The 12,648-nt window shown below is 41.5% G+C and overlaps 1 protein-coding gene across 7 annotated transcripts in view; it reads left to right on the top strand.

Annotated features, from left to right (window-relative positions):
* The window catches only part of ZNF536 (zinc finger protein 536), a 344,528-nt gene that overhangs the window by 272,248 nt on the left and 59,632 nt on the right, over positions 1-12,648 (top strand). The window contains exon 11 of one of the 7 annotated variants that reach the window (XM_058034049.1): positions 12,345-12,375. The exons of the other annotated variants lie outside the window; for them this stretch is intronic. Coding sequence (XP_057890032.1) covers positions 12,345-12,358 — 14 coding nt within the window. The 3' untranslated portion in view covers positions 12,359-12,375. Of the gene's footprint in view, positions 1-12,344; positions 12,376-12,648 lie in introns of those variants that run through there. 7 annotated transcript variants of the gene reach the window in all.

Genomic DNA, 12,648 nt, shown 5'->3' with positions numbered 1-12,648 from the left:
TGGATAGTTAGTAAAGATCTAGGTTTGCTCATACCTGCAGGAAGGAGAAGGCATGAGGATTTGGGATTGTTGGTTTGTGGACAGCTGAGGGGTTTATGGACAAATGATAAAGATGAAATTGGACCACATAGTCCTCTATCTTCTTTGATAACTGCTTTCTCAAAGTTCCTTCAAGATTTATAAATAAATAAATATGCAAACCTAAGTGTTTAGATAGTAAAGTACAAAGAGAAAAAAATCTGAGGGCACTTTAGGCTGAAATCACAGGAATTGAAACAGAAGGAAGGGGTTTCTGTGTGCACGATTTTTGCTGCAGGTTGGACATTAATAAGAACTTTTGTATAGATAAAATTGTGACCATGGAGCTTGCTGGGTTTGTCAGGATCTCAGCACAGCCCCACAAAGTTTGGATTCCCCTCGTGTGCTGCCGTCTCCCCCTCGGAGTAATCTTCTTGTTTATTTGGTCACTGCAAGGCTCTGTTTTTGGAGGGATATTTTGGTTAGCATAAACTATTTGAAGACTGTTTGGAGAAAAGCACTAACCCATCCTGAAATCAGTGGGATAAAAAGCTCTTTGTTTATAACTGTTACTAGTTTAATCATTTAGATGAGACGAATTTGCACTTCTAGCCCTGAGTGTGCTCTGATTTCCCTGCAAACATGTGTTGTGGGATTTGCATTGTCTGCGGTGGGAGCCACACAGAGGGGAAGGAAATATTTTCCCCATCTTTTTATTTTTATTATTATACTTTATTCCCTCAATTTACCCCATTAAAAATACCACGTAAGTAGAGGAGCTGCTGGATTGAAACGATGAAAAAAATATATCAAATTATCCCGCTGCATAAGAAAAGGTATGGAAGAGAAACCCAGGGAGCAGCAGCTGGGATCAGGTTTCATTCAGATGATCTAAAGCAGCGTTGTTGCAGCAAGTTGAATTTTCTCCCCAAGTGTCTGGGCCCTCCCTGTCCGGGAGGCTCTGCTGGCCGGGAGCCGCTGACTGGCAGTGACCTTGTGCTAACTGTCTGTCAGAAACGGGCGCTCACAATTCAGTGGGATGAAAAATAAGCATTTGGTGCCTTTCTTTAGAAGCATAATAGACAGCTTCGCTTTCACACCTCCTAATAGCCTTTTTTAAAAATAGTTTCTCTAGCAGGATGCTTTTTTAGCGCTTGGAGATTTACATGTCTACAGTTTCCAGAATTTATTAGGATTTCTTGCGTTTTGTATATGTTTTTTTATCCTAATTTTCCTGATGCCACACTGTGACGCTGCCAGTTTAGCAACTCCAGCTGTTGTGAGTCACGGGGGTAGGCTGTGGTGGTGACTGGATCACTGAGACAGGGAAATTTGTCAAGTCCAAGCATTAACCCTTCAGAGCCAGCTCTTAAGCTCTACCTGTTTCCAAAAATAGCAACCACACTGTCCTTTTCCAGAAGGCAGTGCTGGCCTCATGATTTACAAGTCTCAGGTGCTCTTTTGCTGACAGAGGAGGTGGCTTCCAGGCAGTGGTTGGTCAGGGAAGCCCATGTGGTTTATTGGGTGTATTTGGTTTTGCCAGTTACCCTGTAGCTGTAGGGAAAGGGCAGAGCAACTTCTCCCAGTGCAGCCCCCAGGCCTTCAAATTCCTCTTGCCTTTCAGGAAAGGAGTGTCTTTTTTACAGGATCCCACTGTTATTCATTGCAAAGACGGGAACAATTTTAAGCTTCCAGGTCTGTATAAGCTCCATTGAGAGTGGAAATTAGTTGGGGCTCCCTGTGGTGTATGTGACTATGGAAGCTACAATGCTCATTTGTCCTGCTGAGCAGTTCTTGTATGTGCTTTACTGGCTGCAGAAGTTTTTTTTTATTATTTTTAGGGGTTTTTGGGGATTGCAAAGATCTCCAGTGGAGAGCGATGTGGCAGAACTAAGAGTTCAAGCTACCCCTCAGTCATGTGGCAGAGTCTTCCAGAGTCAGGTTAGGAAGGTTTAGATGTACGCTGAGTTAATGCAGTTGCAGAATAAATTATCTATCTGTTGCAGCCAAGAATCATGAGTCTGCATTTCAGGGCCTTGCAATGGAGAGGGAAGGGGCTGAGAAAACAGAAAAAGGGATTGGGGTGGGGGGGAATTAAAAATTAGGTACATGCAGACAAGCCTCTTTCTTTTAAAACTGGATTAATGGTGCTCTGGCTCTTTGATTGAAGACAGGATAAGCCAGAGCAGACTTTTTCATTTCTTGGCCCTGTCAGTGGATCCAGGCAGGTGAGGGATGCACCTGGGCACTGACCCCCTGACCACCTCCCCTGGCCCCAGGGGATGTTCTGTCTCTGCCTGCAGCAGAAGGGCTCCACCAGGAGCCACCAGCCCACAGCCAGGTCCTGCTGCCATCACAGGGATGAACTTGTTTTCTAAAATCTGCCTCCAACCTGTGGGCACAGCCCTGCACGAGGCTGGGGTGCCAGGGGGCTCCCTCTGGGCTACAGGCTGTCAGAACAAAGCCCTGAATTTTGACTCCCTATTCTGTGTCAGTAGAGTGTCCTTTAAAGCCTCAAATCAGCCAAAAGCTCTCACACCCTCACCCTCTCCACCACCCTGGGTACAGAAATAGTCAGATCTTTTTGTTCATGATTAACTGACTCATGCTTGGAAATCATCAATTTAAAATCCATTTCAGGCAAAGTTACTGGAATGGTCTTTGCATGGACATATCAGGATATTTAAATTACAAAAGTCTCCAATAGGTGCTGAAAATATCCTTAATTTTCTGAAGATATAGTAAATTTGCTGCTAATTACTGTTATTTGCATCCCCCACCCCCTCCAGAAAGGGTCTCTGAGAAGTAGAAAGAAATTTGGATACATAATGTGCACTGACAGCTCCTACAGTGTGATGGGGAGGGACAATTTGAGACTGTCACAGGGCTATGCTCAGCTTCATAGAGATGGGATTTCTCTACATGCTAAAGTATGAGGAAGGCTAAATAACTCACAGGTGTCAACGGCACCAAAGAATTATGTGTGTCTGACCTATGAGAGAATAAATCTCATTTCCTGCTTAAATCCACATGACATCCCTTAAAGTATAATAAAAATGTAATATTCTTCCCCCAATTATATTTTACAATTTTCTCAAATTTATAAAAACAAGATTTTCCAATTTTTAAATATATTTTTTTTTACTGGTAGATTGTGCTCTTTAGTATCATTTTACATAATTTAATACAATTTGTTCCATCCATTGGTTTTCATGGAGATACAAGCTGTTCGTTTGTGAGAAAGCTGGCATAGGCACGGATGTTGGCAAAGAGTCACCTCCAGGAGTTTATTCAGATTTCAAAGTTGCATGGGGGCACCGGCCATTTTGAAGGAGATAAATGTTAAGGTGGCTTCTTTCTTTATTTTCAATAATATTTATTTGATATTTTTATTTTTAAGGTAGGGTTGACAGCCTCTCCCTCCCCCCTCCTTCCTCAGTCCTTGGCAAAGTGAGTCATTGTTATTTTGTCAGCTGAATCGTGGTCACAGAAAATAATCTAAGCTTAAAAGAGAGGCTTTCTCTGAAACGTGTGTTATTGAATGAAAAGAACACAGGTGTTTCTTAATTATTTGTGCAGAAGGAAAAAGTGGTGCTGAGCGGATGAGCTGTAATGATTAACACGCTGAGGAGGAGAGGCCACAGCGAGTGAAATTCTCCTTTCTTCCCTCCTTGCCGCCCCTTCTGCCTCCTCCTGAGTGCCACGGGCAGTGTGGGGAGGCAGAGGGGACTGTCCCCCAGAAAGGGACCTGTTTGGCTGTCAAATGTAAAATAAAGCATCCCCATGGCTGGGGTGGGATAAGGAATTTAGTGAACTCTCTCTCTGTGCATATTTGTGATAGAGGAGGTGGCAGTTCCTGCTGTGAGCCTTCTCAGAGAGGGTCTGTACATCCCTGCCTGGAGGCACCAAGCCTCTTGGTCATGGTTTGCCACCACCAGGAAGATGAAAGATGGGGCTTTTGGGCTCAGCAGTCATGAAGGCAACGTGCCACCCCCTACATCACTCCTAACTTCAGCTTTGTGCTTCCACTGCAGCACGTTAGGTATTTTAAACTGCAATAATCAGTGAAACGTTCATTATCCTGATGTAGATGCAGATTTTTAAGGCTGGCAGCATGAATATGAAGTTGTGTTTCTGAATGAGAACCCAAACCCACTGCCTTGCAGGTCCATGGGGATTGTGTCAGCTGGATGCTGTATTTGGGTGCACGGTGACATGCTTCTGTCCTTTCCCTATGTTCCTGTAGTGCTCAGGTGTGCAAGAACCATTTTGATGGCTGGTGGTGCCCTCAGAGAGCATTGCCCTCCATCCTGTGTGCTCCTCAGAAATACCAGGAAGGAATGATGCAATTATGGAGAATAAAATACTAAACCAAAAGGACACAGGGCAGTGGAGCTGGCAGGGTGCGGTGATCAGAGTGGGAGGTTAGCCAAGAAGCTCAGCTGAAGCCACCTCCTCCTGAGAAATGTGATGAACACAGATTTTTAATGATTTCAGGTCACTGGTTACCCACGGTTCACACCAGCTCTGTAACCCCCTCCCTCACTGTGCCCATGGGGACATCAGGGCAGGAAGGCTCATGGCTGTCTTTGGATGGGCCCTGTCCCCTGTTCCAGCCAGAAATGTGTTTTGACAGTGCCAGATCAGATGGTCCTGAGGCAGGAACAGGCATCCCATTACACAAATGCTGCTCAAGTCATTGAGGGGGATTACTCAGCTGAAATTTGTCTGGTTACTCATCAGGGTGAAGTAGAGTCAAATTCTCAAATTTGTACTCTGTTGTGTGAAGCTGAAATGCTGTTTCTCAAAACCTTGCCTCTGAACAGAATGAGCTTTCTGATTTTTCCTTTGTAATGCTTTTTTTTTTTTTTTTTTGTGATTTTGGGGTTTTTTTTAGCAAGCTCTGGCACTTCTGACTGTTGTAGGGAAGCATTCCTACAAGCGTCAGTCCCAGCCTCAGAGAAAGAGCCTATATTGATTCCCTCATGTAGTAAATGATACATCAGTGCAAAGCCTCCTATGGAGGAACTCCAAGGTGGAAAACCCCAGAATATCCTGTATTTAGATAGCAGCTCCCTATTCTTCATGGTGGTAATGTAATATATATATATATAATTTTGCCCACTCTCCTGAACCCCATTTCAATGAGTCTTGCTGCTGATATTGAACCACCAGCCTGCTTGTGGGACTTGCCTCCCAAATCTGGTGCAGAGTGTGCTGTGTCTCTGTGGCCCTGTTGATCTGATGCCTTGTGCAGTCAGGGAAGTTTTCTTTTTTTTCTGTTTCCTGGTTTTGGTGCTTTTTGTAACCCTATCAAAGCAACCATGAGCCTTGTTCTCTCCTCTCCCTGGCCATCTGCTTGAAGCATCTGGTAATCAGGTGCAAGCCCCCACATCCAGAGCATTCATGCTTAAATTTGCAGCTACCTTGCCACCCACATTGGCTTTTGTTATACTGCCAAGATGTACCTCTTTGTGCGCTCGATATGAGAGAGGCTTAAATTCCACCATCAGCCTACTGAAATTGTGATGGGCCAGGGTGACATTATCACCTTTGAACATAGATATGTATCACCCTTCTCCCATTTTTCTCTGCTAGAGTCTCCAGCTAATCTCTGCTCCAATTGCTCATCATACCCAAGCCATGTGTGTGCTGCAGAGGTACAGCTCCGAGTTGCAAATAATTTCTCAAAGAAATATCTCAGTCTAAAACATGATGATGCTTAATGTGCACTTGTCATTTCTGGGATTCTTCTTATATCCCTTTTTCCATCTGAGTAATCTCTGTGTATGTGTCTCCATATAAGAGACAAATAGAGTCATTGTTCTGCTCCATATTTTAATTCCATATCTGTATTTTAGGGACATTGCTGCCTTCCCAACAGACTGACTAAGTATTACAAACTGCCAAATTTAGGCTTTTGGAAGTGGCTGCTACTGAAATTGCCCATTGAATTTAAGAGCAGACAAATAATTTCGTCAAAAACAGAAAAGCCAACGACCTTGAGCACTATCCCCTGTCCCTTACAAAAGGATCCCTAAAGAAGAAAAGCCTCACTGCTGCTGATTTGTATTTCTGCATGCCCAGATTAGAAAAGAGAAAAACATCTTGACTTCTGATTTTCTACCACATCAAAATTTTCATGTGTGCTCGATCTGTTAGAGTAGAAAAATCAAACTGAAGCACCTGGTTGTGGAAGGACCTGGAGACGTCAGGTATTTGCCATCTCCTGTGTTTGGATGGAAAGAGAGCCCATCTGTTTGAGTAGGACTGTTTTATTAACACAATAAATGTTGCAGACAAAAGTCCCAGGGTGAGGTGGTCCCTGGGCTTGCAGCTGCCCCAGCTGGTGCTGGGCTTGGAGAGCCTCTATTCCCATGTCAGCATCCTGCAGACCAGCGCTCCCAGGCCCCTCCAGCAGAGCCAGGGAGCCTCCCAGGGGACATCAGCTGCTTAGCTGTTCCTGGCCTCTGAAAATCACCTGTGCCAGGCCTGAGACTTGCCTTGGGATGTCCTCAGTGGGCTCTGCCCAGCCCAAACTGGGACTTGCTCCCCATCACAGGCACACCAGCAGCTGGGGCAGTTTCTAAAATTTGGTGGTCACGTTTTAGCAAGTATCACCTAGCATTGGTTTGCTGGTCCTGAGGCACTGGCTGGGTCAGCTAATGAGAAATGCAGGAGAATGGTAGCAAAGAAGTCCAATTCCAGAATGATTATTTAAATCAATCTTAGAAGTATTTTCCTGTAGCTGAGACCAGATTCATGTGTTGAAGTGAGATGGTAAAGCACCAACTAAAAGCAGCAACTCTCTTACAGTACCTACTGCAATTAATGCCATTTCTGTGTTCTTGGTATATGCATCAATATTTTTCTTCTTCCCTGACTGCCTATTCATTGTTGCTATCTTATAGTACACCTTTTTTTTTTTTTTTCAGTGTGATATTAACCCCATAGAAATAGCCATAGAAATAGCTATTACCCCATACAAATAGCTATAATGTCACTTTTTTTAAAATTTTAAAATTGATTAAGAAGCAGCCTTCATTGACATAATTGTTTAGAAAGTTATAAGTATTTTATTTGTGGGGATTGTTTTTCAGCATTTGAAAACAATGTTAAAAGGTGAAGAACAAATGTGCAGCATGTTTGTTTAAAACATGCGATATTTCACCAACTCCTTAAAAAAAAGATAATAAAACTGTAATTGTTATTTTTTGAACCTGCTTGGTCTAGGTTTTTTTTCAAGCTTTTCTCATTATGTGATTATTCCCTGACCCTCAAAATATGAACTCCAGGCAGATATTTTAGCATATGAGCAGGACACATTGCATCCATGTGTGATCCCTCAAGTTTGGCACAGCGTTGTCACGCGTTCTACGGTCTGTGAGCACCTGCCCTTACAGATCACCCAGATATTGCACTCTGTGATTTTCACACACTATAAGAAAAGACAGTAAATGCATTAAATATGGCTTCACAGATTTTTTCCACAGAAAGAGCTGGAAAGCCGTTATAGGTTATTGCAAAAGTCAGAAATAAATCCAGAGGGAATTTTCCACAAATGGGCAAAAAAAAGAGAGTGTTTAGAAGAGGCCTTATTGGCTTGAGTCATGAAGCTGGCTCTCTCTGAGTGCTGTGCTGTAAGTTTAGTGGGAAAAGTTTGACAGCAATTTAATTTTCATTGACAAATACTGTCATAATATTGAGGGAAACTGTATCAACAGTAGTGGTCGATGCTCAACCAGTCATATGGACTGGACGAGCTTACCATATGCTTAACTACAAACTTCTCTTGGAAAGCTCCTTTAGAACACTTGACAAGCTTAAGATACTAGTCAGTAATGAGCTTGAACAGAACATGTGAAGTTTTACATTTTGTACAGAAAATGGATTAGTGTTGATGTGTTTCCTGTACAGAAGAGATTTGTATGCTGGTATCTGTGCAGCTACAATGCCTGTGTGTATTTCCATAGCCTGAGGTTCACCCAGTCAAAGGAAATTTAAAAGTGAAAATGAAAAAAATAAAAAAAAAGAAAACCAAACATAATTTATTTCTTCTGCGCAGCATTAAGGTGAGAATATTTTCATTTATGTTACACATAGAGTGTTTGAATTTGCAGTTTCTGGTAGTAATAGGATGCCAAAAACCACAAACCGAGGCAACCCCCCATATTAGCATGATAATTATTACAGCAGGTGATAGGTCCAGGCTTTCATTAATGTGCAGTATTACTACCTTCTCCTTGCAATGAACCTTTTAGTCTGATCACTGCCTTTAGCATTTTTTAGTGTGATTTCTGTCTATAATTTCACACAGTCTCTGAGTATCGGAGATGGTGTCTACCTCCCTGATGACAGGATCAAATCAGGTATCCAAAGATGCAAATGCTTTGTCTTGCATCTCAATGTCTTTCAGTTCTGTTTTGTTGCTTTTGGGTGGGTTTTTTTTGGGGGGGGAGATTCTGATTGTACCCAAAATTAAGGAGTTTTGGTCTAAATGTGTCTTGTATCCCCCCTTATCTCCTTGGCACATGGGTTTTGGCTGCTGTGCATTTTGTCTTTTTTTTTTTCTAATGCATTTTTTTCACACTCATAGACATATATATGTCTATATATAAAAATATGTATTGTAAATATTTATTGTAAATATTGTATGTATTTAATGTATTTTTGACTGTGGCCAAACACTGTGCCAGTTAGAGACTCAGTTAGATAATTCAAACAGAAGTCTGACCTGATTCTGTCTTAATTTGCTATGTTTTGTTATCATTGAGCCATTTGTAATTTAGTTACATGTAGAGTAGTTCAGTGATGAGCAAGTTTTAACAATATGGAAGGCATAATGTATGCTTACATGAAAAGCATATACAGCCTTTCATTGCACTTTGTACTTGGGAATCATTCTCTTTCTTTTCAGTTTTGCTGTGCTTTCCTCCCTGAAAAGTAGCTCTCCTCATTAGAAAGAATTAAAAAAATAGCTTTAAATATAGGAGCAGAAAATAACAGTTTCTATGCACAGTTCAGCTGTGGCATATTTTCTTAGGGTAAATATTTTGGAAACTGCTTTAATTTTCACGGTTTGCTGTTTTAAAGATATTTTTGTAGAGCAAAGGTAGAATTAAGCATGGCTTGTATCCCTTTGCCCCTTTGAAAATCACACGTGACTCCTGAATTGGCACTTTTACAGAATAGATGAGGAATCAAGTTCAGTTTTTTTGTTGGCACATTGGTCAAACCTTCTGCCATCAAGAATAGTAACTACCCTTTATTTTCCAAGCAAAGGGAATGGATGATCCCCTCAATTCTCTCATCATTGTTTTCACCCCGCTATTTCACTATTAAATTTTATTCCTTGTCTGAAGCTGGGATTTAGACTGCTTGGCCTCAAATTAGCTGGGTCTAGATGGTACCATCTGCCGAATGCACAACAGCTATTAAGATTCTTAGATTTTTAGCATGTTTTTTTTAATGTAGTCATCTGACAAAGAAAAGAAAGCAAAAACGGTGTCCAGCATTATTTATTTTATCAGCCTGGCAAATGAAGTAGATTGGCATGAGTGCATTCCTTGTAGTAAGTGCCTGAGAGTACAAGGGTAAAAATGGCTTTGAAGCTTGCCATGAGATCCTGTTTTATTAACAAACACGCAAACCCACCTGCCATGGGCTGGAAATGTTAAAAAATCATAACTTGGAGTGAGATGGCCAAACCAGGAGCCATTGTAATGTTGTGTTGGCCATGGTCTTCTGGCATGGCACATCATTTGTCTGGTTTATCTTGGAAATACTCATTATCTCTCAATACTGCATCCCTTATCACTATTTTAACAGTAAAGAGGCAAAACCTCTTTAAAGAAATGAGGATGCTGCAGGTGCCTGTGGGTGCCCAGCCCTGCTGCTGTCCATTGGGTCCCTGCTCTCAGCACCCATCCTGAGCCAAACCTCAGCCCCCACACTGCAGCCTTGCCTTACTGACACTCCCATTTCATTCAGCACTGCCCTAATCAACAATGTGGCACGGAAGACAAATTCCCACTATTTTCCTTTGTCCGCCTCTAATGCTGGAGCAGTTTTTTCAAAGAAACCCGCAGGACCTTGCTCTACAATGCTGCCAACCTGGTGTGTCACCACCAGGTTTTTATTCATCCTGCATGAAGAGAAGCATTTATCAGCTGGTTTTGAAGCCTCATTTTGCATTTAAAAGTACAATAATTGGACCAAAGACAATACTGTTATATGGTTTTTAAAAAAACCCAAACAACCAAGTGAAGATGATCTTACATGGGGGGCTAAGTGACTGTGGGAATTTGCTTTTAGATGGAAGGAGTCCAAACACTATCGTCATGATCTGGGCTGTTTTGGGTGCTTTTCAAGCATTTATTTGCATTGATATGATCAAACACCCGGTTCAGAATGGCTGCTTTTAACTCAACAAAACGAGCACAGGGATTCACCCAGGGCGAATCCAAAATTGTGTCTGGAGCTTTGTGGCTCGTTTTTAACAAGACCTTTTCTGTGTTCACTTTTTAAACGATGACACCATACCGGGGGTTGTCGTTCAACAGATTGTTGGTTCTTTTAACAATTTGTTCAATGGAGGAGGAGGAGGAGGAGGGAGTAGAGGCAGCTATATTTGTATCTACTGTTGTTCAGTAGAATAATTGATTTTTCCAGTTTGGCAACCAATCCCCATTTTCTGCTGCTTTACTATTCCCCCCTCCCTTCCCCTTCATGTCTTCAACAAAAAGACACTTTTTCCTTCCAATTTTTAATAGCAATTTGTAGTCTCAGCTTTCTTGATTGAGGAAACAGAGTCCAAGAAGGAACCAGTGATTTTCTTGGTGCTGGTCCAGGTGGGGACGAGCAGCTTCCTCAAAAGTGCCCTGCTGTGTGAGCACCCCTGATTTTCTGCCCTGTTAACACAGGACTTCTGTGACTCTACAGCATTAGCAGTTCTTATTCAAGATTTTCTCTTTTTTTTTGTTTTTTTTAGGGAAATTTTACAGAAGGAAGCACGGAGGTACTGCACCCTCAGGGCAGATCTTTATGCTGTTTGTCACAGCAGATGCTGTGCCCATGCCTTGCTCTTTGAGCTCTGAGGCTCCGTGCTTTGGTGGTACCTGATTTTGTCCAGGGGCAGTTCCAGTAGCAGTCAGCTGGGAGCCGTTCTCTGGGTGCAGGGGAGTATTAATGGTTCTGTACACTTCATTTATTTTTTTAAAAAAAGCTTTTTGCTGAATTCTGGAATTCTTAATTTTGTAAAATATTTTATTATTATTATTTTTATGTTTCTCTACCAAGAGAAGCTCTGCTTTTCCTGAGGTACATATACCTTCTGGACTTGCACTGCACAGTGCCAAAGCCCCTTCTTTGGAACCACAATAAAAAGGCTGTTCAGCCTCTCACTTGAGGCACCCAGCAATGTCTTATGGGGTGAATGTAGCCAGCTTCTGCTGAACTTACTCCTTATCATCCTGTTAGCTTTTGGTGTTCAGGCTTAATGTCTCAAGGACTGTTGAGTGCCTTTTTTAAATTATTAATTTAATAATTATCCCAGCTGGAGGCAGCACTCCATATAATATGCTGGCTAGGATATATATTTTTTAACCTTTTTTTGGAGGTGAATGGTGTTTCTCCTGATTCTTGACTTTCAATCCTGCAGCATCTGGGTGCTGGCCTGGGGTATGTGGGAGGTTTGTGCCTCTGCTGTAAGAAGCTTGTGCATCTATTTGCTGCCAAATTTTTAAAGCCCTTTTAATGTAAACACGTACAAATGTCTCCAAAAAAGGCCTTAAAACTCCAGTGCAGAACTGTATTTGCATGTTAAACTTAAGAACATATTTAATATATTACCAGTAATTGATTTAATGCCTAAGTAAGACTAACTATGCATAAATTAGTAAAATACTTGCAAGAGAAGTGCAATAATTGCCTTCGAGTGAATGAAGTAGTTAAGGCTTCTATTTACTAGCTTTGTTAAGCATAAATGTCTAACATTTAGACTTCAGCAATTTCTTCAGCACCAGCCCTCGAACAGTATTCAAAAATATGACTGAATTTTGCAAGTTACTGTAATTTGAGGCTTTTTCCAAAGCTTCTAAAGTCAGACAAAGAAATTTAAAAAAAAAAAAAGTCTTTTCTTTTCCTCTCTCTTTTGATTATTGCAAATTGGGTATAATAATCTTGGTTAGTTGGAGTATAAGAAAGGTGAACGTGCATCATTAACAGTAGGATTTTATGAACATTTTTGTAATATTATGTAATATTTAAATTTATGTTGCTTTTTTTTTCAATTTTCCTTGTAGTAATTAATTTTGTCTTACTGACAGATGATTCTCAATGACTGATTTTCAAGAAAAAATCCAGACAGGTATTTTAACCCTTTGTTTTCATTCTAGACACCTCACATTCATGGGTCTGGTTGTAATTAAGGGGCTCTGTGCTTGGCTCGGTTGTGAATTAAAGCTCACTGCTGTTTGTATGAGTTTCCATAGCTGTAACTTCATGCTGTCCTTTCTCTGGATGGGAGGTGGGAGTGTGGACAGAGATTTTTGCTTTGCTCTGAGCAAAATATCCTCATGCCATGTGTTGCCAAAACCACCCCCTCCTGTTTTTTGTGTATCCCATAGACGG

This window comes from Melospiza georgiana, chromosome 14 (assembly GCF_028018845.1).
Source record: "Melospiza georgiana isolate bMelGeo1 chromosome 14, bMelGeo1.pri, whole genome shotgun sequence".
Classification (NCBI taxonomy): Eukaryota; Metazoa; Chordata; class Aves; order Passeriformes; family Passerellidae; genus Melospiza; species Melospiza georgiana.
This window is presented reverse-complemented; position numbering and strand designations above follow the sequence as displayed.